At 50.8% G+C, this 27,072-nt stretch overlaps 1 protein-coding gene across 1 annotated transcript; it reads right to left on the reverse strand.

Annotated features, from left to right (window-relative positions):
- On the reverse strand, positions 1–23,878 carry SBNO2 (strawberry notch homolog 2 (Drosophila); the record flags this gene model as incomplete). The annotated part of the gene is made up of 28 exons (XM_010294524.1): positions 1–629; positions 1,063–1,253; positions 1,442–1,518; positions 1,753–1,884; positions 2,079–2,171; positions 2,504–2,598; positions 2,779–2,922; positions 3,291–3,365; positions 3,673–3,781; positions 4,276–4,347; positions 4,849–4,961; positions 5,633–5,768; positions 6,051–6,182; positions 6,391–6,566; positions 7,115–7,315; positions 8,337–8,419; positions 10,897–10,994; positions 11,673–11,849; positions 12,258–12,411; positions 12,584–12,689; positions 13,129–13,246; positions 13,752–13,895; positions 15,218–15,308; positions 15,824–15,957; positions 16,414–16,574; positions 16,968–17,064; positions 17,709–17,801; positions 23,714–23,878. Coding segments are annotated over 28 exons (3,996 nt in total), but the record flags the coding sequence as incomplete, so codon positions are not given.
- Between the last annotated feature and the right edge of the window lie 3,194 nt (positions 23,879–27,072).

Genomic DNA, 27,072 nt, shown 5'->3' on the forward strand with positions numbered 1-27,072 from the left:
TCAGAAGTCTGGGAAAGGCCCACTGAACTGGATCACACTCTGGCGCTCCTGGGGGAGCATGTTCTCCTGGGGGGCCCCATTTAACGTCCTTAGCATGTCCTCCAGGATCTCTCTAAAATTGATATTCCCATCCTGTTGGACAAAATCTTCCTGCTGCTGCTGCTGCTGCAGTGTCTGCAAGGGTCCTGGGTGAGGCAGAGGCAGGTGTTCATGCAGCGAGGAGCTCAGAGGCACATTCCCCTCCAGGACGGAGGCCGGGCTCTTGAAAGCAGAAGGGTGGCTGAAGCCAAAGGGTAATCTGTGCTGCTGGTGTGGCTGGAGAACGGGCTCCGAGGGGAAGCACAATGCCCCGGGCTCTGGGTTCATCACCACGTCAGGGATGCTGTTGCTGGGAGGGCTGTAGGTCAAGTCCAGGATCTCGTCCTGGCGCAGGGAGTGCCTGGGCAGGGGGACCCCGGGCCCCATGTGTGTGAGGTCCAGGGGCTGTGGCAGGATGTGCAGCGGCAGGGAGAACTGCTGGCTCTGCTCTTGGGCCTGGAGGAGTCGGTTGTGCTTTCGCTTCACGTTCTCGTCCATCTGCTTCAGCTCCTCCAGCACCTTACGGACACAGCTTTCGGGGATCTTTATCCCTAGGGGAGGAATGTGCATCAGTCCCCAGAGCACTTCAGGAAGGGACAGGCATGGTGGGGATGAGGGGTGGGCAGCAGCACTGGGGCCCATTTGCCAAGCACGCTCCCAGCCTGCTTCGCCTCTCGGCCGGGCTGCAGAGCAGGCAGACAGCACTGCAACCAAAGCAAAAGCTGCTCCACGGCAGGTTCATAGCAGATGGAGGGGACAGCTCAGGTCTGGCTCACACCCTCTGCCTGGTGGTGCCCATGCACACATCAGCGTGGCCCCAGCTCCCCTCCTTCCCATCTAAAGGGGTCATCTAAAGCAGTGGGATGCTTCCAGCCCAGAACACGTCCCTTTTTAGGAAAGGAATCTTGGCGTTGGGCAGCTGGACCCCTTCTTCCTTCTCCTAAAATGTCCTGCTCCCCATCCCCTTCCCACCATTTCACCCACCAACTTGCTTCTTCTTCTCCTTGGTCTTGAGGCGGACGATCTGCAGGTAGCTGGTGTTGGTGATGTCTGCCATGATACTGGCGATCTTGCTCCAGACCCGCAGCAGGGCCCCACACAGCATGTAGTAGTGACGCAGGCGCATGCCCTGGAAGCACTCCTTCCCCTCCTGGATCAGCTTGCAGCTCCTGTTCCTTCAGTCCAAGCAGGAGAAAACCACCCGAATCAGCACAGGCTCCCACAGCAGAGCAGGAGCCCTCACCCCCAGCCTCCCCGGCGTGGTCCTTCCCCACCACCACAGCCAGGGAACCTCTCCCCGACCTCCCCGACACCAGCTCTGCTCTGGGGAGGGCAGGACAGGTTGGGGCTGCAGATGCCTTACCAGACAGCATGGTTACAGTTCTTCAAGGAGAAGTTGTAGCTATTCTCCCAGTGCTTCTTGGCTTCCTCAGGCAGCACCTGCAGAAGAAACACACAGCATTACAGATTTTCCACTGCCCAACATGCAGCTGAGGCTTGAAATCCAGGCTGGGAGTCAGGACACCTGGGTGATACCACTCTCTCTGCCGAACCCACAACAGGGCTACAAGGAGCCGTCAAGGGGTTACAGCAAACGGCCTTCCAAAGACACCCCTGCCCAGAGAAAGAGGCTTTTCTCTCTCCCCACACTGGAGGGCCGCAGCTCCCACCTACCCGCCGGTACTTCTTCTGCAGACTGTCCAGGCTCTCAGGCTGGCTTTGCTTCCCAATATTTGGCTTGTAGAGGATGAAATTCTTCCCGCGGCTCTGCTCTGCCAGCAGACAGGTGTGTTTGCAGCCTCGCATCTGTTGGGGTGGAGCTGATGGTTACAGTCACAGCCTCTCTCCCCAAGCTCATACTTCTCTAAACTAACCCCCTTCCTTCCAGGATGGAGGTTCTTGGAGGCATCTCCCAGCCCCCAGGCAGCCATGGCAGACCTTCTCCTGCTGGAGTCATCCTCCAAGCTGAGGTGCCACCCTGGCAGAGCCCAGGGACCTACCTTGTAGGAGAGGTAGAACCCATCGAAGGATCCTGTCAGTTTGAGTGACTTCTCATAGGCTTCCTCCCACTTTAAGCCTCTGTCGACACTGATCTAAATGGGGACAAACAGAGGGATTCTGAAGCTTTGGTGGGGGCAGGACAAGTGCATCAGTGTCTGCCTCACAAATCCCACCCTCAACACAAGCTTGGTGCTGCTGCAGCCTAGAAAGAGGCACTGCCAGACTGCCCTCACGGGTACGGCAGGGCCTCTCCTTGCCTGCTCTGTGTAACTCCCAGCATCAGTCACCTGCTCATGACCAAGACAGATGTGACACAAAAATGACACAAAGCCACAGGGCAGGGGAAGGAACACAAGCTCACAGCCCCAGACTGGGAAGCACTGGAGGAGACTGGACTGCAGCAATAGCTGTGCAGGCTGCCTACCTTATAAAACACGACCTGCCCATCCTGCGGGTGCCCAGGGGTCAGGAAGACCTCTTTGCTCTCCTCATAGATCTCATCCACTCCCGGGGCTAAATCTATAGCAGGAGGAAAGACCAAAACACATGCCAGTTGTAAGATCTATCTTCCTGCACCACCTCCTCTCCCTGCAGGAGTCTCAGGATCTGTGCTGTGAGGGGACACCGCAGTGCCCGAGATGGCTGTGGCAACAGCACAGGCTGGCAGAGGGAGGAACAGGGAACCCTCAGGCTCTGTACCTAGGATGCCCATGTCGTATTTGCCCTCCTTCTTGTCCTTTTCAATCAGGTAGTCAAAGGTGTCAGAAAAATACTGGAAGAGCATGTTCTGCTTGTCCACCTCCAGACCCAGGATGCGGTTCAGGAACTTGGTGATGGAGCAGTCTGCAAAAGCATGGTGGGTCAGGGAACGTGGCACAGCTGGGCATGGCACCCACCAGCACGCTCCCAAAGAGCACCACCCGACAAGCCACCCCGCGTCCCCTCCTGATGGCAGCACAGCACTAACGCACGAGAGAGCAGCCCAAGGGCTGTTCCTCCAGGCTGTGGTCAGCTGCTAGGCTGCTGCCGGGAAATGGGATCTGCAGCGCCAGCTAATCCCCTCAGGACCCTCCTCTCAAAGCAAACATCCCGCCCCAACTGCACAGCAAACCCCCCAGGCTGTGCTCCCATGCAGTCGGACTGGGTGGGCCACGACGCCCCTGCCTCCTTCATTTCTCCCCTACTTTGGGCAGGAAAAGCTTGACACATACCCTTCTCCACCGAGACAGTGCCATACTTCATCTGATTGCAGCAGATGCCCACAGAGATGAGACCTTGCTTCATTTCTGGAATGGCAGAAGACAGCCTGTGTGTTTTAGGGTTAAACCTTCCCTCAGCAGTCCTGCAGGGCTGCTTCCCCTCCAGCTGTGCCCAATATTTTGCAGCTAAGTCTCTCCCAGACTCTTTTCTCCCCACACTCGGCAGGGTGACATGCATCTGGGTGGCCAATCGCCCCACTCACTAGTGAGCTGCTAAGCCAGCGGTACTGTTCCCTCTCGCTGAGCTTCTGCTCCGTTTTTCAGGCATCCCAAACCTGAGACCAACCTGGCCAGCAAGATGCAGCAGAAACCCCAGAGCTGATAATGTTCTTACCATGAAAAAACGCAGCCTCCCCTCTGTCATAGCTCTTGGGCACAGGAACTCTGTTCTCCGTGTGGTTGAGGATAGTGGAGAGAACTCTGTCTAGTGCTTTAGCCCCGTACTGTGAAAGGAGACAAGAGTCACGCGCGGGACAAACCCGCACTGGCCGCCCAGCGGCGCACTGAGCGTGTCACAACACTTCTGCCGGCACTGCAGAGAAAGCCATGGCCTCCAGGAAGGCCACTGACCTGGTGGCCGTCCCGGGGGGAAGCCGTGCGTCAGGGGCCTCCTCTGTCCCTCGGGAACCAGAGCACAGGAACCTGCACGTCCGCGCCCGGGTGCCGGCACCAGCGGGGGGCAGAGGCCCACGCGCCCTTCCCGGCGCCCCGTGGGAGCGCAAGGCTCTCGCCAGCGAGCTGCTCAGGTGCGCAGCGCCCATTGCTCGCTCAGCTCTGTGCGCTGAACGCGGGGCTACACGCGGGTGCTGGGTGCTAGGCCAGATCCTGCCTGCAGATGCCAGTAACGATCTTCCCGGCTCTGGCTCCCACCGAAGGCACTTGCTGACTACTTTGACCCCTCCTTGGCTGAGCTACCCTGAGAAGAGCCTCAAGTTACCTTATTCTCGAAGTTGTACTTGCTGAGGTCTCGGGATTCGGTGGCCCGTCGGTCTCCGTGGGTTAAGGCACCCTAGGAAGGCAGACCAAGCAAAAAGTTCTTGCTTTTAGCTGTTGCAAAACACCAGAGACGGATGGCCAAAGCCACGTCTCGGAAGGGGCCAGCATAAGAACGTGCTGTGGGGAAGCAGCATGCCTCTGGAATATTGAGACTTTACCCAAGTATTTGGGGATCTATCAGGAGTGAAGAAAAATGAAACAGACACAAATTAATTATTCCACTAATGATTTCATCCTGGAAACAGGATGGGTTTACACTCCTGTAACAGTGGGGGAATTCCAGCATCTGGAATTGGGTTCTGCTTCCCTGAAACTCCTCATGATGCCTTGGCTACGCATTCTTCTTCACAGATGCTAAAAGCCTCCTGCCTTCCACAACTGCAATGCCCTCCGTCAGGGGTGATACAATCCCCCATACTAGTAACACTGGCCATGCCAGTGGGAACACCGAAATGGAAGCTCTTCAGAGAGAACTGGAACTGATGTGTTGACCTCTTTGCCGCAGGGCACTTACTAGGCTCTCCAGACGTTTTGCCACGATGGATGCAAACCTCCTCTCTCCTGCCAGCTCAGAGATAAGGAAGACATACTCTGGAGCAGAAACCTGGTTCGATCGGTGTGTTCGACCTACAGGGAGGGACATGAGAAGAGAAGTGAAAGGAGAGGTTGGTACAGCGTGTCTGGTATGGGAAGGGAAGCTCAGCAAGAGGTGAGAGCGCCAAAACAACTTCCCATGTCATGCTGGTTTTCAAAGGACATCTCTCTCCAGGGGAAAAGGACAGAGGCACAGTCACGTTCATCACCCTGGTGCTGCTTAGACCTGAGCAGAGTTGAATTTATAGCCCTGACCCTCTAAGCCTGAGGAATGGCTCCCCAGTTTGAGCTAGGCTGTGCATTATTTCTTTTGTGCTCATGCATTGAGGAACTGTCCCTCCCCAGGGTGGAACAGAAATCCCCACACACTCCCAGCATGTTTCATGAGGACACACTGCTAACATCTATGGGAGGGTTCCCCCTTCCCACACTGCAAATCACTCCCAAAGTCAACACAAGCCTTCCTCGCAATATAAATAAGTCACAACTGCTTCATGTCTGCATTTCCATCCTGCCAAAACACGGGAGCGCTGTGCTCTGCAAGGTGCCGTATCTCAGGAAGGTAAATTACACCTGCGCCAGCTGCAGCACGAGCCTGGCTCGGGCGGCCACGCGCGCCTTTCCTTCCCAGGGTTGCCCGAGGCTTCATGGTCTGAACCACGCTCAGGGGAAGGAGACAGTGACAGAGAACACTCAGTCCTCACCAAACTGCTGTATGGCCCGGTCTGCGCTCCAGGGCAACTCCAGCGTCATGTGGACCCGGCGCTTCTGATTTTTCACCCGTCTGTCTGCTTGGAGAGAGATACCTGAGCTGGAGGCCTCGGAGATTATTGCTACAAGCTAAGGGAGAGAGACAAGGAGAGAGAAAGAGGAGTGAGATTCCTGGACATCTGCAAAATGCTTCAAGAAGCAGCCCAAAGCACAACTCCCCAGCCCATGAAGGGACCCAGGACTCCTTGTAACCTTCCAGCAGGTCAGACAGACAGACAAAGCTGCAGAGCCTCGTTGGCCTGAGGCTGGCAAGGCACAAGCAGGCAAAGGCACCCTCCCTCTCCTTCCCATCTCAGTGTGCTCGCTCCCATGCAGGTGTTTGGAGGTTTCCTTGGCTCGAACCTGACTCACCTTTTCCCCTTTCATAAAACGCTCCTTCTCCTTCAGGTTGACGTGGTCTATAGAGAGGCCTTGCTCTGCACGAGACTCGAACATGACGGAGCCGTCCGGTCTGCAAACTACCCGACCCTTCCGCCCCGTCATCTGCACGCACGCACAGGGGAGAGAGAGGCTGTTAGCAGAGGGGAGAGACCTGCATGGCGCAGCAAGTCAATTTAGAAAGTCAGTTCTCAACAGTTTTTTCAGATTGCAAGGAAGGAGAGGAAACCATCTTCCAGCAGGAACCCTCTCTGCTGGCCCCTTTTCTTGTCTCCCAGTGTCACCAAAATACACTCTTGATTGTGAGAAGTACCTCAGCCACATGCTCCGGGCCCCCAAAGTGATTGATCAGTTCATCCAAGGTATTGAGAGGTAGCTCTTTGCCCAGTGCTTTTACTTTTGCTAGGAGGTCCTGCTTCATCTTTTCCACGTGTTCTAGCTCTCTCAGGCCATGCATCTCTTTCTGGGAAGGCAGCATGTGAAAATTACCTGGAACATAAAATGCAAAAGTTTAGAGCTATCTGGTAACTGCAAATCAGAGAGGGGAAAAAAAGTTGTCCCAAAGGGCTTCTGGAGCACTATCTGATGAGCAGGCAAAGACACCTTGACTTGCAATAAATGCTGCTGAGCTTGGAGTGAATTCCCTCTGTGCTTCCCCCTGTTTTGAAAAAAAGCACGTAGGACACATTCTTCCTGCTCACTGATCACAGCAGATTAATGTGAATCAACCTCACCAGCCCGGGTTTGACCACCACAGGATTAAAGCCAGCCAAGATCATAAGGCTGTCCCAAGCACAGAAGGAGCTTCACCGTTCCAAGGAGACACCAAGAGAGTCTCCTCGCATCAGCTCACTGACTCTGCCAACCCCTTAACCCAGACCCGCCCCCCAAAAGGGTCACGTCTGATCTGCCGCTGTCCATGCTTGCAGGGCACTGGGGCGGGCTCCTGCGCACTGGTGCCCGTCACTAGAAGGGACTCCGGTTCCCAGCTCCCCGCAGCGAGGAAGGAGCTAAGCCCGTGCTGCTGCTCTGCTTACTTCTGTCCTCAGCTGCGAAGCCATTGTAGGTGTGCTCAACGAAGATGACGTCATCCGTCTCCAACACAGACTCTGGGGAGGAGTTGAAGTCACTGTCGAGCCCCATGTCAGAGTCGGTGCTGCTGTCATCGCTGATCTTGATCACACCCACAGGGTCACACATGCCCTTCAGAGCCTTGGCGCAGCGGCCCCTCTGCTTCCCTGCAAGGGAGAGCGAGCGGCGTCAAGGGAGAGCCCCCAGCCTCGAGCATCAATGCCGAACAGCAAGTGCCAGCTCAGAAAAAGGAGGAGGAGAAAATCACAAAATAGCTGAGATTGCCCCAAATGAAAGGTTGCTCTCAGAAAGACAGAGCCTCTTGGGTGGGGGGCAGTTAGGAAGGGCGGGAGAGAGGGGGACGGAGAGAAAGAAAGAGAAAGGAAGAGAGAGAAAGGAAGAACAAGGCAATCTTTATCAGGGCTGAAGCTAGTTGCACACGTCAGGATGAACACACAGCCGGCTCTAAGCAGTGCTAACTCCTCAGGGGAAGGAGTCCACAGGTTGACTGCCTCCAGAGGAATGTGCAGGACACGGGAAGGTGCCAGTGTTTCGGGGTGTTGTTTACTACCAAGCACAGTAAGACATGCTCCTACTACGTGAGAGGGTTCACGAACCAGCTTGCCCAGGTTGCTCTGCAACAGCAACCGGTCAGGATAACCTCCACAATCTGCCAGTGCTGCTGTCCCCTCTTCCCCCTTTCCCACATCCCACTGGAGGAGGAATCCCAAAACTATTCTTACCTGCAGCCACAACCAAGAATTTGGCAGGGAAGTGATTCCCCCCTCCCAGCACACCTGCCGCGCTGTACATGAGGGTAGTGGAGCAACCCCCCTTGCTGCAAGAGGGCTTCGGACATGCAGCCGGCACTCTTGTGCAATCTGCCCACCAGCCTAGGCAAGGAAGCGGCTGAGGGAAAGGGGCATAGCTACTGGGCAAGCGGTGGAGGCGAGGACCTACGCTGTGACAGGGAAGTGGGTTAGAGGGAGGAAAGGGTGAATGACCTAGAGCTGCCGTCCTCCAGATGAGAGAGTGATGGGAGATGTGCGGGAGGGCAAACTGAAACCAGGGCAGAGTAGCAAAAAGCATGAAGTAGGGAAAAAGCAAAAAGGAAAAGAAAAAGCTGAGTGGCTAGGGTGAAGCAGCAAGGCAGGAGGTCAGATGCTGGGCAGTGGAGTGTGCTCTTACGTTTTCTTTTAATGCCAGTTCCTTTTTCTCTCTTTCTTTTGGTTGAAGGAAAGTGCTTCTGAATTAGTGATAGAAAGACGCCTCTGAAAGTAAGATGCAAAATTTATTCTAGCTACCAGGAATAGGAACATCTGCCGGTTATCATGTCACAATGTGCATTTGAGATAGCACCACATTTCATGAAAGAGGGGTAAATCCTGCACCACAACTACTAGCGCGTGACCAGCCAGCCACTGGTACGGCGTGGCTCTCCGCAACAGCAGCAGCTCTGAGTGTGTTTCACCAAAGGGCTCTGCCATGGGAGCGTGGGCTGCGCCAGCAGATCCTCAGCCGTGAAACGGGCGCGCTGAGGGCAGGCAAAGCTCTATAGTGCCAGGAAAAACACTCTCTGCCACGGCAGCCCTGCGGGCGGAGGGAGCAGGGCCATTCCAGGGACACACTGCAACGAAAGCCGAGCAGACCCTGGCCTCTGCACTGCCACGTGGCATGCCGAAGTTGCAAGACCTTTATATAGCGACTAAGAGGGAGTTTTAAATGGGAAACACCATACTGGGAAGCTGTTACGTCACTACTGAAAAACCCAGTAAGTGCCAGTGTCCCAGCCCCTCTCCGTGTTCTGACAGCAGAGACCACCGTCAGGATGTCCAACCAAGGTGCTCCACCAAGTCCTCTGATGAACTGGGCATGGGCCCACCTGCCCACAGAACAGAGAAAAGTGACCAAACACACATACGTTGTGGTTTCAGGTGAATGGAAAAAATCGTAAGAGGCGGAAAACCAGTGTTTCTGTGGGCTGTTCTGCAAAGAAAGGATAAATGCTGATCATGTGGGGTGGGGATGAACCCCCGGTGCAATGAGAAGGCAGTGCTGAATGAGCTCTGGTCAAAAAAAACCAAACGTTGAAAGCGACAGCTGAGAGGTATGGACATGAGAACTCGCCCGTGTGAGGCAAAGGGAGTCTCGGGAACCAGGGAGGGAGCTCTAAGACCCTTGGAGTGAGGGGCTGAAGGAGGCAGAGACAGCACTGCTCCCTGAAGGGGCAGAGCCCTGTGCTGGCTACTAGGTGATTTGCAATTACACGGCACCAGAAAGAGCCATTTTGTCCTGTGTGCTGGGGTGACTCTGGGCTCAAAATGCAAAAACTCACTCTCAGGTCTGGAGCCTCTCTGCCATGAAACCTTGCTCATTTTCCTGACACTTGCACTCCCCATCTTCCCTGCGAACAAAGGGTTGGGCTCACTGAACAATCCGGTTATTTTTAACCCTGTTTCTCATCAGCTTTTAAACAACTGCTTCTTCCCAGCACACTCCCTTCAAGAAATCCCCTGAAGTGCTCATAAAACCAGGACGCCGTAGTTGGAGGCCCAGCAGATGCCAGGAGACACTCAATTATCCGGCCAGTGCAGCTGAGCAAAGAGCTCTTCCCTCTAGAACTGGCGACAGAGTTGAGCAGTGTGCATGATCACTAACAGACCCTTCCTCCTTCGACAGCTGAGCAAGGCTCAAAGGGACCACGCAGTCCTCTAGAGCCTGAGTTCCTCTGCACCGTGTGACATGAAAACCAATCCAAGAGACCAAATCAATCCAAGCAGTTGTCAGACTGGCCGGGCGCACTGTCACCACACCGGTATTTGTTTTTCAGGAACAGACTGGAGACAGCAGTGACACAGACCAACACAACCCCTCCATCAGTAAGGGAGGAAAGCTTTGCCCGAACTGGACACGTACTGTCTCCGGCACCTCGTATTGCTTTCACCTGCATTAAAAGTCACTTCAAAAGAAAACAGTAACAGCCCAGTCGCCTGCAGAACAGAGGAAACGCAACTCAACCCAGTGTCCCAGGTTTTCATCACCCATCGTGCACGAACAGCTGCATTCAGGGGGCAGGCTGGTATTTTGAAAGCTGCAGAAATGTACGGGAGCATAAGCCTCGTTCTTTGCTGAAAAGGTAGCAGGAGTCCTGCTGCCGGCTTCACTTCAGGCACAACCAACTCGCCCTTTAGCTAGGAACAAAGGCAACACAACCAGGACGCTGTAGAAGCCTGGCAATCGAACAACACATTCTGCCTCGTACGCGTGCTAAAAGCCAACACTGGCACATCTAAACTCCTTGGACCACTCCTCCTCACTGCTCCAGCGATGCCACCTCACATTGTCATCCCAGCCTCTGGCACTACGTGAGATTCTCTTGCTCATTTCTTGTTTGTCAACAGCCCCATTTTCCAGAGTCAGACCCACACAAACCACATCTGAGCTCACATTTCTGCCCCCCTACACCTGCCAATTCCTTTCAGCGTGTAGAGAATTGGATCAGGCTGTTCATGCAAGTTTGGACCACAGGAAATTTCAAAATCTGGGATCCAGCTCGTAAAGTCACGCTGAAGAAGTAGTGCCTCAAGGACCCAGCTAAGTGCCCTCTACTTACAGCGTGCATAGGGCGAGGCGTTACGAAACTGCATTTCAAGAACTGCAAGTGCTAAGTGGCCCAAGGGCAGGGCCCTAGGATGCCTCCCGCCTCCCATGCGTCCCCCCAGCAGAAAAACAGGGGTTTTCAACTCACTCTGCAGCAGAGACAAAACAATTTAGATGCCCGTCGTTCTCATCCAGGACTTCTCTGGTGCGAGCCTCCCCGGTGGACTGCAGGCCAATGACGATACACTGCGGGGAAACACAAGGGAGGGCACAGCAAGGCGTCAGGGAGGGTGTACCGCAGCCAGCGTCAGGCCAAACAGCTACAGGCTCAAGAAGACTGTATTTCACAGTCCCAGGTACGCTTCCCTTGCACCCTGTCCCAAATACACGCTGGGCCTGTAGCAGAGCTCCTGATCAAGAACTATCTCACACCTTTCAGCGTCCAAAACCATACATCTGCTCACACCACAGAGAGGATGACTCTGATTATGGGAGCTAATTGACTTTGCTAGGCAGTTTCTGCCTCAAATTTCCAAACTGCATCCAGATGGATGAAGGGACAGGGCTGTGCTCAAGATGAAGGACCTGGTACCTCTTCTAGCTTAAACATGACTCAAAATACTGTTTCCGATCAGCTTGCCCACATCTACCATAAATGAGCTGTGGGTAACGCCTCAGAAGACGAGACCATGTTAAGTCCCCAGTATAATTTACCACGAGTGTTCTCAGAAACCTGGACACTGCATTTCATTCTGGGTAATCTGGAGAGAAATTCATCCTTAAAGAGGTTTGCAATTGCTTTCAAGTCAATTCGAACAATAATTAACTCCCTTTGGCTGCAGACTACAAAAAAAAAAAAAAAAAAAAAAAATCACTTGTAAGACTGATGGCTGCTGCCACTGCAGCGAGGCTCTGATACCACACCTTATCCTTCGCCAGCTCTTCCTTGGCAAGCTCAACGAGTCGCCGGACTTTAGCAGCAATGCAGAGATACTTGAAGAAGCGCTGGTGAGCTGACCAGAACTGACCCCACAAGGATTTCCGAGACTCCAAGCCGATCCAGTCGGCTGCCTGCTGGAACACCATCAAGGCCTCTGCCCACTGCAGACAATACCGAGAAAGGCTGTGTTAATATTTGAGTTTTATTTTTCATTACCGCTGTGCAGGAGGTTATTAGAACAGTCTGGGGTTTGATAATCTGATTTAACATCAGTATTTATGTCGCTGTGTTAGGCTGAATGAAGAGTCCGGTCATTCTCTCCTTTCTGCGCTAGCATGATGCTGCAAGCTCTGGTTTGCAAATAAGGAATTTTTAAATAGGAGCAAAAAAACAGAATATAATTTTTTACGTAAGCTGAGGATGTGTACCAGGGGTACACGTGTCTGTCTCATAAACAAAGTCTGTGGCCATGGCCACGCTTAGGGTCCTCAAGCCCTCCCACATAACAAGCGGCTGTGCCCCAAGCGCAATTAAACGTCAGTCTCCCCACCGCAGTGGGACCAGCTCACCAGCTTCGCTGCCTTGTCGTAGACAATCTTGTACTGCTGATCCAGCGGGATCTCCTCGATTCTGAAGGTCACTCCAGTGAAACTGAGCTGCCTGGCAATGTACATTCCACTGACCTTCATGTCCATTGCCACGATCTCCATTGCACCAACTCCCCTGGGAGAGGAAGACAGCTGTGAAACCCCTGCCTCTGCTGCAGCGAGTAGGTGCCTCTGCAGAACCACCGCCTCTCCTGGCTCAAGCTGTGCTCAGGCACTGCACCCGTTTCCCACACAAAGGCTGCCATAAAACGCAAGCCACATGAAAAGGGATGCTGGACACGACTTGCCTCTTTTCAATTGCATGCAGGAACTCATCAAACGCTCTGAAAGGGGTGCCCTCTCCCCAAATCCCCAGGCGGCTCATGTAAATCATGTTTTTTGGCTCAGAGGCACCTGTTTGAACAGAATTCACTGTTAGCAAAACCACGAAGTTGTGAATAGTTTTGACTCGAGTACAGTGGAGTACAGTGATCTTAAGAGGACGGTCATTTACCATCATGCCTCAGGAGATCCGAGGACCTTTCCAAACATCGCCCTCCATACACTAAGTGGGCAAGCATCATCATACAGCTGAACAGCTGGCCAGGAACAAGTTAAACTGGAGAGAAATCCGTCTGACTTCCCAAAAAGTCACGAGTAATGGGCAGTGATGGGTCTCGGGGCAGATCTTAGCACCCTGGGCTCCCCTCTAGCACTGCAGCACCATTCATCTCTTCCTGCATGAACGTGTACTCTTAGCATATGGGCTCACATCTCAAGGGATCCTTCAGACCACAGAGATGACTGGCGACTGTTTACGCATGGCGTTCACACAATGCTGCAAGAAGCTTACCTGTGGCACTGGCATAAACAACCCTTGCTCGAGGCAGTTTGTTCTGAAGGTCCAGCACTGCTTTGCCCATTTTAGTAGAGCTGGCATTTTTGGCTTTGTGGCATTCGTCAAACACAATCTGGAGGGGAACGTCAGTTAAGGAGAAAGAATCTATTTTCATCACGTGGATGGGAGCAGACAGAAAATACAACCCAGCCTCCTCCAACCAACTGAACAGCCAGTTCCAGTATCAACAGGATTGACTCATTCCCCACACTGCACGAAATCTGTCGGTTGTGCCTAGTCCTCTGCTCCTCAGAGCCTGAAGTAATTTCCCCCTCCCTCTGTCTTCACTTCCAAGGTGTGTCTTGTTTTGTATTGCTGAGGAAGAAGAATGCTGAAAAGGTTAATCCCTGCTGTTCTTCCTCTCCTCCCATTAACACTGCAGCCTGCGGAGGAGGAGAGAGGAGCGTAGGGGGATGTATGTGCTTACAGCTTTTCAATATCTGCCACAGGCACCAGGCTGCTTGGCACAGCTGCTCCCAGTGACTTCAGGTGGCCCCAAGCTCTTTGTTCCTTGATGAAGTAAAATCACAAGCACGCAATTCTTCTCCCTCTCTCCATTTTTTTCTTTTAAAGGATACAACTCCGTCAAAGTTTTCCCTGCACCAGTCCAAAATTTGTTTTAAGCGTGTCCTGTGCTGACCGCCTGCCTGGCTTTCACCAATCAGCGCAGAGTAAGTGGCAAAGAGGACTCCTTCTGAGGTAGCTGTGTCACCATATTTAATCTGCAGAAACAGGAAGAACAAGAGCACACACACTCGTGACGCTTGTCCCCAGTACGTCGCGCCCATCCTTTGCCCACAGTCAATGCCGCCGATTGTGCTGTGACTGTGCAGGACACATGCTCCTGCCTCCAAGAACAAAACCCCATCTGAGAGCAGAACAGACAAAAGACTGTTGGTAGCTGACGTCTTTAGCACTTCTATTTGGCACTGAGACACGGTGATGACAGGGACTTTAAATGTCTGGATAAGTTCCACTAGCCAATGTGTCAGCACATCTGGATGCATGCAGTGAAATGTGGAGACCACGCTAGGACTTCAATTTTTCTGGCCAAGTGTAGTCGCTTCATTTGTTTAAGCAACAGTTTTGTGTTTAAATGTTTTGAACCCATCTGTTTTAATTACTTCTAGAAAATAATTTTCTCTTTGACCAGGTGAGATTGTCGCCTATCTTACTGTCATGGGTCCCACCTGTAACAAAATAAAAGGTAAGGGAAAAACCCCATGGTTCCAATCTGATGAAAGTTCCGTTTAAAGCCTTCGGTCTCTTAACGGCGTGTATTCAGAGGTGTGAAATACATGCGTTTCCATTGACTTCGTAAGAGCTGGTTGTTCAATACCATTAAAAAACAGAGAAGAAAAGTGTTTCAGTGAACTGGCCAGTGGTGTGACAAACACAAGCCTGATGCACTGGACAAGAGGCTACAAAGCCCTGTGAATAACCACTACACAACCGCCGGTCGTTTCTTTTGAGAAATACTTCATCCTCATCACTGAATAACTGGAAGAAAGTCTGAAAATTCTCTGATTCACTCAGCTGGGGGGAAATGCCCACGTGCTCAGCCATGGCACCGTGCGTCTGCAGGCTGCTGCCAGGCACCAATCTGTGTGTTTATATGTGCTCCCTTGCTCACACGCTCTGGAAAGAGGTTCCATGAAACCAGCGCTGGGAAATGTTAGCCCAGGAGAGCAGAGCACGGCCACATCTAACAGGAGCTGTTCCCTCTGCAGGACTCTTCAGGAACGGCAAGAAGGGTTCAAGTCCTGCTGTACTTTGCACTTGCCCGGAGACACTTCTCACTTCTCGCAGGAAACAGCTCTGCGCTCACCACGCAGCTCCGCAGAGCGTATAAAAATAGCAAGAGTCCAGAGTGGGAAGAGCATGCTGAGAGAAAGGAAGAGCAAGCAGCTTGCTGTCTGCTACTGCCTGTGCCACCAGCCACGCGGAGGCAGAAGTGACTGCTGCTTTGCGTGCTAAGGCAGATCCCTCTGGCTGCTACCGTAGGCTGATTTTCCAGAAGACCATTACAACTTCTCTCCCCTACCTTATTCAAAGCATGCACAGGGATGTGGGAGGCTTCGATGTCCTTCAGGTCTCTCTCAGCATCATACTTGAGATCGTTGGAGACACTGAACCTGCAAAGCAAGACGTGGGTCTGGTTATCTCCTCGGGAGATAGGCAGGGCATGCACAGTGATTAATACCTCTGACTAAAGCAACAGTAGGTGTGCAAAACTGTCACACTTCCAACTGCCCACACAGCTCCGCACGAGATCCTACAGCGGACTCCGGTCTGCCACTGAGGACAAGCTGTGTGTATTCTGCAGTAAAACCCCGTACTCTAGGGGCTTGAGTCTGCACCCGGGACATCCACGAGTACCCCTCTGCCGACTTCAGAGAGCGGGGATAGGCTTGACATTGCACTCCAAGTAGTACATGATCTGCTATTTCATAGTGACTCATCCTCCATCACTGCTGCAGGGGAAATATTCCCATTTCAACAGGCACAAAGAGGTGGAAACGACTTACCCAAGGCCACAGCATGAGTCAACTATAAAGCCAACATCAGCACTAAGGAATTCCTTACTCCCAGATCCAAACTAACTCCAAGGTCTTACGGGAAAAGAGGAAAAAAAAACTCAACGACTTACCACAGAGCTTTTTTCCTCCCTTTAAGATAATTTTCAAAGATGATGCCCGCAACTGTCCTGCCCTTTCCAACTCCAGCACCGTCCCCAATGAGGAACCCAGCTCGCTGCCCATTGGGTAATAAAACTTCATGTTGCTGCAAAATCAAGAACAGAACTGGAAGTTAAACTAGATTTGTCTTTGTGAACAGCTTTCATGTGAGCTTATAAGAGCACCACTTAACCCTTTCACATATCCCATTGATGCAAGTGCATTTCCTGCTCAGATAAATGACAGCAGGAACGGTCAAGTGTCACGGCCAAGCTCACAAGTGGCAGTTCAGGAAAAAGGCCCCCAGGACCCAGAAATGTAAAGCACTCCTCTCTGCAACAGAAGTCAAGGGTTCTTGCTTCTTCGGGAAATAGACCCCACAGAAGTCCCTGGCTTCAAATAATCCTTTCAAAAGGCATTTAAAATGCCATATGCCAAAGCTTCCAAAGTTTCATCACCTATATGACAGGTTATTTTAAAACACACTTGAACGTCTGTCCATAGAAAAGGCAGCTTGTTTCTAGTGTAGGGCATGCAAATTGGGCAAGGTGGAGCCACATACCTGGCAGGCATAAATGATTGCTTCCAGCTGTAGTGCAGAGAGTGACCCTTTGTCGGCAACGGAGCACGGCAGGGAAAGGCTGTAGGTGATGTCAGGTGGGGGGACACTGGATAAGGTGCTCGTTTCAACAACGAGGTCAGGGTGGTGCTTCCCAATCTTGGCTAAATGACAACACAGAAAACAGATAACTCAAGATCTTCACTCCCACAGGGCACCTCCAAAAGGACTGCAGACCTCGTGTTAATAACCTGTAGCCTTCTGCTGGGAACAGAAGAAACAAGCCCGACGCCTGCTCTTCGCTCTTCTGTTCCATTGAAATTTCAGATTAACAAAACCAAGTCATGCCTCCCCCAAAAGCAAGCAACAGAAAAGTGTTCTGTTAAATTAGAGTAGCACCAACAAAGGATTCAGTTTTTCTAGAAAATCACAAGCTTGGGATGTGCCACAGCAAACACCATATACTGCTCGCAGGAAAATAAGGGAGCAGGTAATTAGGCTGGTCCACCATGGAGTTAACAGAACTTCCCATACTCGTGCGATGGCAAGACACTCACACTTTGAAGGTATATATTCTGCATAGGTCTCTGTTTGCCCCAACTCTTCTGTTTCTTCCTCCTCACCTTCATCCTCCTCCTCTGCAGGAGTTTGAGCCTGAAAAGAAACCCAGCATTGACCAAATGTTAATGTTCTCAATGAACTATAGACACACGCAGTGCTACACAGTGCCAGAAACTACCATTTAAACCATCCCAACACAAATTCACAAGCCCTTCAAATACAATTCATCTCATTTATAGACTACAGCAACACAAGGAAAACCATCTGTGCGAGCCCACCCCAGGGGCCCAGCAAGTGCTTTAAAAGCTACTTTCAACGCCTAGTCCACACCAAATTAGGGAAAGATGTTGACATCACTTTTCAGAGGGGTTGTGGGCTAACATGAATTCTGCCCAGCTGTGCTCTAATCTGGCAGGAATAAGGGACGTAGACCAGCTTTAAACTCAGCATGGTAGTCAGCAGCATAAAGCAAAGTTATGTAATTCCAGGAAAAGCAGCCTCTATAGACTGTGCTGATTTAGCTGTAGAGAAAGCCCCAATCATCCTTTAACTTAGCGAGGTTCCACCAAGGGAAACATAAGACGCTTCTGGGAAAGGGCAGTGACTCCTATCTGGCTGATTTTCTTGTCTCACTCCCTCTGAAGGGAAAACGGTCAGAACCGCTTCCCTCCGCACTGCGCCGCTGCCAAGTTAAGAGCCTGATGTCCGATCCTCCCGAAGGCGACCATCGTTCTCACCTGGTAGCTTATGAGGAGCGGGGTGTTGGGGACAGCAGGAGCATGGTCATTCGAACTGTTTAAGCCAGCGAACGATCTGCTGGGTGAGAACAGCTGGAACAGAAAGGGTGCAGGTGAGAAAGCAGTCTTAAGCCTCAGCCCTCCAACGCCAACAAGTATGAACATACAACAACAGTAAAGATACTTGTGCTCTGTACTGGGATCTTACACTCTGATGTTGTCAGCGGACTTTGATACTTTCTGCTTGTGAATGGAAAGCCCTGGGCAGTAATTCTGGAAACTAATAAATCTTGCAAATGCCTACGTGCCTTTGTCAACATACACCCAGGGAATAACTGACCAAGGTAAATACATTCCTGCAAGAAGCGTGAACATTTTCTGCATGTGCTCACATGTGATGAAAGCCTGCAGGGACACATGTCCTCCCACACCGCGGGACAGGAGTCCTTCTACCAAACTACACAGCATTAAGACGGGTCACCCTGAAATGCCACGTTTTGCCTTTAAACAAGATCTCAGGCATAAGCCCACCTTTCATACACCTCCCATTAGCACTAACAGATCACCTGTGCAACCGTCGCCACTTTCAAACGGCTCTTACAAGCCAGCAGTCCCTGTCAGGAGCTGATCAAAGCTTATTATGGGAATACTGGATTTGCTCTGCACTGGAGCAGTTATGTTAGTCGCCGTTTCCCCATTTGCTTCAAAGGGAGCTCTGTACAAAACTGCTCTGCCGTTCCTTACAAAATGGGTCCTCGTTAAAAGGAGCTGTGTAGATTCTCGTTGCAGGATCACGTTTTATTCTGAACTGGTGAGTCCAACTGAGAGCTCTGGGGTGGATTTTCAAAATGGAGAGAAACAGCATCACTTTGGGGACTAGAAGGGGAGACTGGAGTACAGCCGAGGAGATCCAAACAGGAAGAATGGGAAAGACTGAACAAAACTGCAACCAAAAGCCATTGCTGGGCAAGGACCAAGCATTAAATCAGAACGTTGACACTTTACATCTTCTTACAAACTGCCCTTGAGGCAAGCATTTACTTACAATTTTGCAATTTTGTCCTTAAGATTAAAACCACCGTCCAGAGTCGTTAGATAACCGCACCAGAACACAACCCATGGGTCGGCACCAATTAACAGCTGTCCCGAGCTTAAGGGCCACCACCCTTTGCCCGAGGCCACCAAAGCCTGCAGGCTTCCAGCTGCCCCTCAGGCTCACCTCACTCCTGCAGAGACCAGGACCACTGGTGAGGACTCCCACTACAGAGACCAGCCACGAGGCTCAAACGGCACCGAGACGCCCACCAGGCCAGCGACGGCGGGGGTCAGGCTGCCGTAGGGGCTGGCCGGGTCTCTCCAGGCACCAGCTGCTGGCTCAGAGTTAACATGGCTTTGGATCATCCAGCCCTCTCGCCGCAGCCGGCTAGGAGAGCTCCCAAGACACTCCTAGCTGGGAAGGCACAGTCGAGGAGATCCTTTGTCTGCCCCCAGACAAACAAAATCACACTGGAATTTCCCGACAGTGAGCAAGGTCATGCCAGAAGCTCATGGCATCCAAAGTAATCAGCAACTCCAGAAGCAGCACTGCTTCGAGTTTATAGCCTGCAAAGAGTGTCAGGCCTACAGAGACACCCATGCTTCACCAACAGAAGTCAAAGATGGGCAGTTCTTAAGCGTAAACACTCTGATTATTTCCTTTTTTTAAATTAAAAAAAAAAAAAAAAAGAAGAAGAAAGAAAAAAACCACCCTCCATTACTGGAAGCCTGAGTCAGAATTACCAGAAGGAAGCTGGACGGAAGAGCTATTTTCAGTGCCAACAAATCTGGAGAGCAGGTGAAACATCTCCACCTACAAATCTGAGCTCAGTATAAAAGTTTCTTCTTAGGCAAGAGAAAGGCCCAGATCTGCTGGAATGGCAGGACTTCTAGCAGTGGGGAGTTAACACAGGTCTGGTTTTACATCACGCAATCTTCAGAGTATAAATCCCTGCTATCCCAATTCAGCAACGTGGCTTTGGCACACAGCATTTCACCTCAGGTATTGCAACGGAAGCGACAGAAACCTTGGATGTTTGGAGCACCGAAAACCTAACCACATAGCTGCGAATATGCTGTGAGGGCCAGTCCAGGTGGGACCAGGAGCTATAGTGGGTGACATATCATCTTGATATGACGTTTCAGTACAAGATATGATGTTCAGTACAAGACTGAGCTTGTACAATTTCTTTCTCTCTCTACTCCTGCTCGCCTGCCAGTTTGATTTTCTCCTTCCACTATGCTATATACCTGAAAACGTTAACATAAGAGGCATACACAGCATACGTGGGACCACCGGGATGTAAACAGGAGACTCGTTCAGTAAAGACACTGACAAATGCACAATCAAAGACTTGGTCTCGCTCCATTTTTTTCCTCTTTGCATTATGCTCCATTTTGCCTCATCTTGCCATGACTTCCATGGGAAAAGAAACAGTGGCTGACAAGCACTCCCCTCTGCAGAAGTTCATTCCCTACGTATCGAGGTAGGAGAAGGGTGTTCACATTTTTAAAGTGCTGTAAATGAGTTAGAAAAAACTACATCATCAGATCACAAAAATTCTAGCTGCAGGCTTCAGAGGCAGGGCTTTGCTTCCCCAGTCTTAAAAACACTGTAAACTTGTGAGACGGTTGTGAGAAAACACAATGGATTACATGAACTATTTTTAAAAGATATTTCACAACTTCATTACAAATGAAGCAAGTGTGTTTTGTCTGCTAACTCCTGCAAATATTTAGCAATGTAGTAGCTCTTCCCTCCATGCCCATTCCTGAAATGATAAACAGAGCCAACACAGTATATACATCTCCTTTCTTTATAGGCAACAGCTCTCCGCACACGGGAACATGAAGGCAGCTCTGCGTCCAGCCGTTTCCTCGTCAGTCACAAACACTCCACCTAAAGCTTCAGCACTGGGCCTTTGCGATAAGGGTTTTGTAGTGAGCTTGAAACGTTCAGCACTGCACACTCTCACGGTGATGCTTTTCTCCAACGTTGCTCTGTCCCCCTTTCTGTAACCCCGTTTCCCCAGTGCCAGTGCCAGCTGATAGAAAGAAGGGGGAAAGCTAAAATACCGACTTTTCACACCGTATCTTCAAATTGCTACGCGACAGAAGACAGAGGGTTTTTTTCTTTTTTAAAGAGGAAAAGGTCCAAGGCCGTTCTTCTACCTGGGGTCTGTATGTGGGTCTCGCACGCAGGATGCGTCCAACTTCACTTATGAGATGTCCCACGTACCAGAGCTGTTTAAAGATTGCTGTTTCCGCTCCGCCTGAATCTCTGAGACTGAAATTCTGTCTCAGTAGATTACCTACTGTCCTGACGACACAGTGCAAGTCCGTTGCTCCTGGGTAAAAGCTGATTACACAGCTACAACTGACTGGACCTGCTGTATCCAAAAGGATTAGGACTGCATCTGCCTGGGTTACATACGGCGTAACGGGACTAATGTCCTTTTGTACTGCTCTGGCTACTCAAAAGCCAAAATTCCTGCAATTTTATGGAAAATGATGGTAGTGTAATGATGTGGGAAGGGACAGGGGGAGATTATCTAAATTGCTTGTATATTGGTGCAGGATATCAGCAAACTCTCTGGCATGTACTAAATGTTACAGTAAGGAACCTTTTCTTTGGCACTGCCTTGAGATTTTGCAACAAGTCACTTGTTCCCCTCCTTCAACAACAACAAAAAAAGCATGTTTGAAGTTCAGGTACTTAAACAGTTGCCAATCATGAGCCAACCTGACAATCCATCTACCTAGTGTCCTGTGAGTTACCACCTCCCATGCAAAAATGAAACTGAAGTCTCCTGACTAGGATGTACTTAACTGACACCTCGTCAGGAAATGTCAAACTCCGTAAAGAAAAAAAAAACCAAAAAAACCAAAAAAAACCACAAAACAAAAAGCCCAAAACCAACCAAACAAAAAAACCACCCCCTCCAATCACCTCTATATTCAGAAAATACAGATAAGACGTTTAAAATAGCTAGAGATTCTTTTCAAAAGGAAGTAGTTTATAAATGGAATTCCAAGGAGATAATTGGCCTTATCTGAACCTAAGTGCTCTGCAGGACAACAAGAGACAAGGGGAGGACGTGAAGAACAGCACGGCAACAAGACCGGAGACGGCTGCTCCGCTATGGCCGAACAAGTTAGTCTCACACTTACATGACACATATTTGTTTCTCACTTGCATTCTTTACACTGGATTTAGAACAGCTTTTCCCAGTAAGTTTTTTGCTGTGTACTCCACAGATAGGAAACTACAAGCTTTTTTAGGCATCGAGTATCTCAACCAGAGTTCACATGTTTAGAAACAGGACACCACATAACTATTTCTGTAGTGATTTAGGCTACTAATAAAAAACCCAATAATAATAGGCGACCAGGACGAATAAGGCACATGCCTTTTCTGTCTGGGGGGCTGTATCTGTTTTCTAGCTTTTTTAATCTTCCAGTTTACAAGCCTGTGATGTCTCCAGCCATTTCTTTGGTTCAAACAGCTCAGCTCTCTTCCTATTAACTGTCTCAGACTTCAAACTGGTCCAAAGTTACCACACCGCGTGTGGACTGCCCGCGCAGCCCTCGCCGCCAGCGCAGCGCCGTGGCCCCTGGCCTCCAACGCGGTTATCCGTGGGAAGGAGGGCAGCGGCATTCTCTGTATGTCTGTCTGTCCAACTACAGACATGCTGAGGGCCAAGCAGATGCTGCGAAGGTCTAAAAAGGCGACCAAATCTCACTGATTTCAGGAAGAGCTCAGGTATCTGATTTGAGGATCCGTGTGAATGGCCTAAGATCTCACAGCAAGTCTAAGGCAGACAGGAGCTCTGATTACCCAAGTCCCCGGCCGGGACCCTTGCCACCAAGTCACACTCCTTCAGTGCCAACCTCTCACCAGCCACAAAGCAGCAGCATCTCAAAGCAGAACTGCTGCAGAGACTCTTCTTCCCAAGCTGTGACAAACAGCCAGCGTTCATCATAGAAACACAGCCAGACACACTACTAACTGCAAAATGCAGCCTCTAAAAACACAACAGAACCTCAAAACACAACAGTGACTAAAGCATGGGCATGCCAGATTGCCTTCTGGGGCATTCACGTTGAATGTTTTTCCCCTCACAATCTTTGTAAGACAATGACCTACAAAGGAAACCTCCTGCACGGCCCAGGCATTCACTGAGAGAGCTGAGATCTAGAGATTCAGCTGATGTGTATGATACCGGTTCCACCAACAACCAAAGCCGGTGGCTACCCGTAGTGACTGACACCAGGTTGTGCAATAGTGAGTAATCAGTCCCAACAGATGAAGGGAAACAGATGGCAGAAGGCTGGTAAAAACGCACAGAACCACATGTTGCTGTGGGACTGCCGGGAGATCACACGCCCAGGAAAACTCAGAGATGTAGAAGCTTGCAGGGACTTGGACTCGCAAAGTAAACACAAATGGTTAGTCTTAAATTGAGACAGAGTTTGTTTTTTAGTCATTGTTACTAAAATATTTGCTATGGAGAATAAACAAATGGTGGTGGCTGCTGCTGGGCACAGTTAGTGATCTGTGTCACAGTGATTCTCCTGGAGTCCATCTCCTCAGCACTCCTGAGCACCCTGTCGCAGGCCACTCTGGACCTGCTGAATGTTTTAGGGATACATCTTCCTCGTGATGCACCTACCTGCCACAGTTGTCAGAAGAGCGAGCTAGTGCCTGCACCACACTTTGAAAGAGTGCACGTATCCCTCTGAGGATGTCCAGATTGCCTCCTGCTTCCAGGAGACTAAAGTATGTATAATCACTTCACCCCTTTGCTCCCCAAGTGAAGCTGGTAATAGGGAAATAGCATCATCATACTGCAACGTCACCTCTGTAGGGAATTGGGTTGGTTTCTTAATTCCTTGGTGAAAACACTACGGGATGAAGCCTGAGGTTATTTATTGTCTGATGGGGAGCATGGAAGAGGAGCAGCCCGTACCTCTATTTGGTTCTGCTGCGGTGTGTTTATATCCCATAGTGTTGGCACGTGGTTCAGACTATCGGCAGTCAAGAAGTCCTTAGGATCCGCAATGTCAGAGAGGGAATCCGCGGGGGACGAGAAGAGGGAGTTGTTGTTGGAGAGCTCATCGAGGTATGAAGAATCCTGAAATGGAGAAATGATCATAGTTAGAGGGCACAGGATGAGAAGACCAGAAAGCTCCTTTCTCACACCTACTCATCCAGGAAGCTTTTATTTCTTGCTATTAAATGAGAAGCTCCGTCACTTCATGCTCCACAAAACTTAGAAATTAACTTGTAAATGAGGACGTGCTCTAAGCAGCTGTTTTAAAACCTTCGTTTCTTGAAAATGTAGGAAAAGCATTGGCTGGACAGAAGCGCCGGTACACATTCAAGACTAACTCAGACTGTGTGCATCTCCACACACAGAGGAGCGGAAGAAAGAGGAGCATTCAACAAGATGTCAGTCACCTCAACTTTGTATTTGATTAAAAAGACTGCTGAGGGGTGGAAAGTCCTCAGCCTAAGACCCAAAGGACTCAAGTATTCCGGTTATGCACAGAAGCCCACAGAATACCAGCTACACCTGATAATAACACAGCTGTTTAACTGCAGTTTATAACACAGCACACCTGGAGGCTTCAGAAAAAATTACTCTCCTCATGCCAGGTTCTGCACCAACGAGGCTGCCAGGAACAGGGGGCAAGGATTTGCATCGAGACAAATCTTGGCAAATCCACTGATCCTTTTCCCAAGGGCATGCCTCAGCCTGGACAAGAAGAGAATGTGCTTCGGTGACGAGGATCGGGCTCTGCCCTTGCTCTTCTTCTGGTGCCTGTGCTGGGATGGCTTATAATTGTTTTATTTTGTGCCAACCCATGATGACGTTGGTTTGAGTCACACGGACTCTAGCTCAGAAAGAGCCTTCAATCTCCTCCCTACCATCAATTCCTTGACTGGTTTTTCAAATTTCAGATGGCAAGAACCAGTATCCAAAAAGCACTTCTTACTCTATATCCTTAGCTCCAGCACAGACCGCTGCACCTTCCCTGACTCCATCCCATCACCTCAGCTCTCCTTCCGCATCAAATACCACTGTCAAACATTTTCAAAGCAGAAAAACTTTGCCTGCTGTTTACCGAAGAGCAACGTACTTCGAAACACCAAGTTCCAGCACACAGGTCCTGCTTGAGCGCCGCTGTCCCAGAGGGATATGCAGCCAGACCAACAGGTCTGTCCTGGTGCCCCACAGGACTCTGCCGAGACAAATCAGTTTTGCGGTTCTCCCCAAGGGTCGGGCTCGTCAGCACACAGCCAGCTCAAGCTCTCCGCTGGGCCAGATAACCGAGCGCGTGCGATTATACTGCAGCGCGGCTGCCAAGAGAGCCGCAGCGTCTGATACGAGGAGAGATCGCTGTTCATTTCCAGTTAAGGGCCAATTTCCTACTACAAGGCACAAAGGCAGCCAAAGGTTTTTAAAAGTCACTTAGCCCTGCCTGACATAAAATCATGAACAGCTGGGCCTGCCTGCACTATTCCTAAGCGCTTCAAGTCAAGAGCCCGGCCAGACTTCCCCCAGTTGCCATCAGAAGCTATGTTTTTGCAGTGTTTAAAACCGTTGCGACATGTTCCCTTCACCTGCTTCCCAGATATGTCTCGTTTGGCACCCGAGAAGACAGTCGCTGCTCCGAAGCCGTAGGTGCAGGCGGCAGCTGTGCCAGAGCACCGATGCAGTAAAGCCAAGGCAAGCAGTAACACAGATCGCAGGCACGATGTGCACAGTTTGTATTCATTAAAAACCACCTGGGGGGACCCAAAGGCTTAATGAGAGAAGGCTGTTCGTTAGGCTGTTCTTCCAGGGCAGCAGTGCTACGCGGGACACCCTCCTGCTAGCAGCGGGTACACGTGCTGGTGTGCGACGCCGCTGCTGTCTGCCCAACGGCAGACGGGCAGCGTTTCCTGCGCCGCTCCTACTCTTGGTATTTCTGTGGCTATTTTAGGACTACCCAGAAACCAAGGCTTTTCAGAGACTGAAGCAGGCACCTAGATTTATAATCTCGGAATTAAGTGATCTCTAGAAATGGGGCTGCATTTCACACCTGAGAAACTAGGAAAACACTTGGGTAAATATGGCATTTCTTGGCCAGAGCAAGTGCCTTGAGCATCCTGCAGGAACCTGCCTGCCTACCTCCCACAGCCCTAAGCTCCTGATCTAGAGGCAGGACAGGACGTCCTGTACAGGCAGGACATGGGATTCAAGCTAACGTTGCTCGTGCTACTGACATTTCTTTTTTCATTAACTCCCATCTCCCAAGGTCTGTAACTTCTCCCAACCTTCCAGACCGCTGCAGAGACACTTGCTGATTACCTGGAACCACTGCGCTGCTGCAACCAGCCATCATCTCCCCTTGCTGTCCTCACCAAGCTTCTGCTTCTTCCTCTGGGCTTATGATCCCCAGAACAAGCGCTGCAGGAATTCAACAGCCTCTGGACTGTCACCACAATCTACGTTCCTGTGCTACCACCAGATTCAGATCCAGCCAGAACACAGGTGAAGCAGCGAGCACAGACATCTCAGCTTGCTGTGGCTTAGGAAGAGTTTAACAATTCATCTCACACTACTCTTTCATATTATGACTGTTATAAAACAGTTTAGATCAATTTTATAGTAACCCTTCTGTCCATTCCCAGAAAGGAAGGAGAGAGAGATGGACAGGCAGATGGACTGCTCCTTCACCCTTCTGCTCCCGTACCTGATACACTGGACTTATGCAGGAGCCAGAGGACCCAAAGCAGCTGGAAGCTCTGCTTTGTGTGCCTGACAGCCCACATACTGCACAGAGGATAAATACAGACTGGTATCAAGAGGCTCGTAAGAATTGCTTTGAAGAAGTTACTTTCAAAGCCCAGCACTAGAAGCAACAGCTATTACCTTCTTTGAGCACCCACCACAACACAGTGACACAAGCGGCTTCTGAGGGACCTGGAACTGCAACTCTCCCACTCGAAATCCGTGACAGCGCAAGTGCTTTGCGCATGGGCAATGAACAACGGCTGGTTAAGCGGCCGGTCCCAAGACACAGACACGCTGCTTTTTACAGGTGCCTGGGGAGATCCTGAACACAAGCCTAAAAAAAGCACACCTCAGGCCTGGCCACCTCGCACAGGTCACACAATGTTCACTTGCTCCCAACAAGCCCTCCAGAGCTCAGCTCACACAAGGCGGTGCAAGAACTAGTACCTATTCGTAACAGGCAACAGGAGACATCACCATCCTTGATTTTAAATCTAAGGCTGTTGTGGTGTAACCCCAGACGGCAGCTAAGCACCGCACAGCCG

This window comes from Phaethon lepturus, unplaced genomic scaffold (assembly GCF_000687285.1).
Source record: "Phaethon lepturus isolate BGI_N335 unplaced genomic scaffold, ASM68728v1 scaffold29819, whole genome shotgun sequence".
In the NCBI taxonomy this organism is placed as follows: Eukaryota; Metazoa; Chordata; class Aves; order Phaethontiformes; family Phaethontidae; genus Phaethon; species Phaethon lepturus.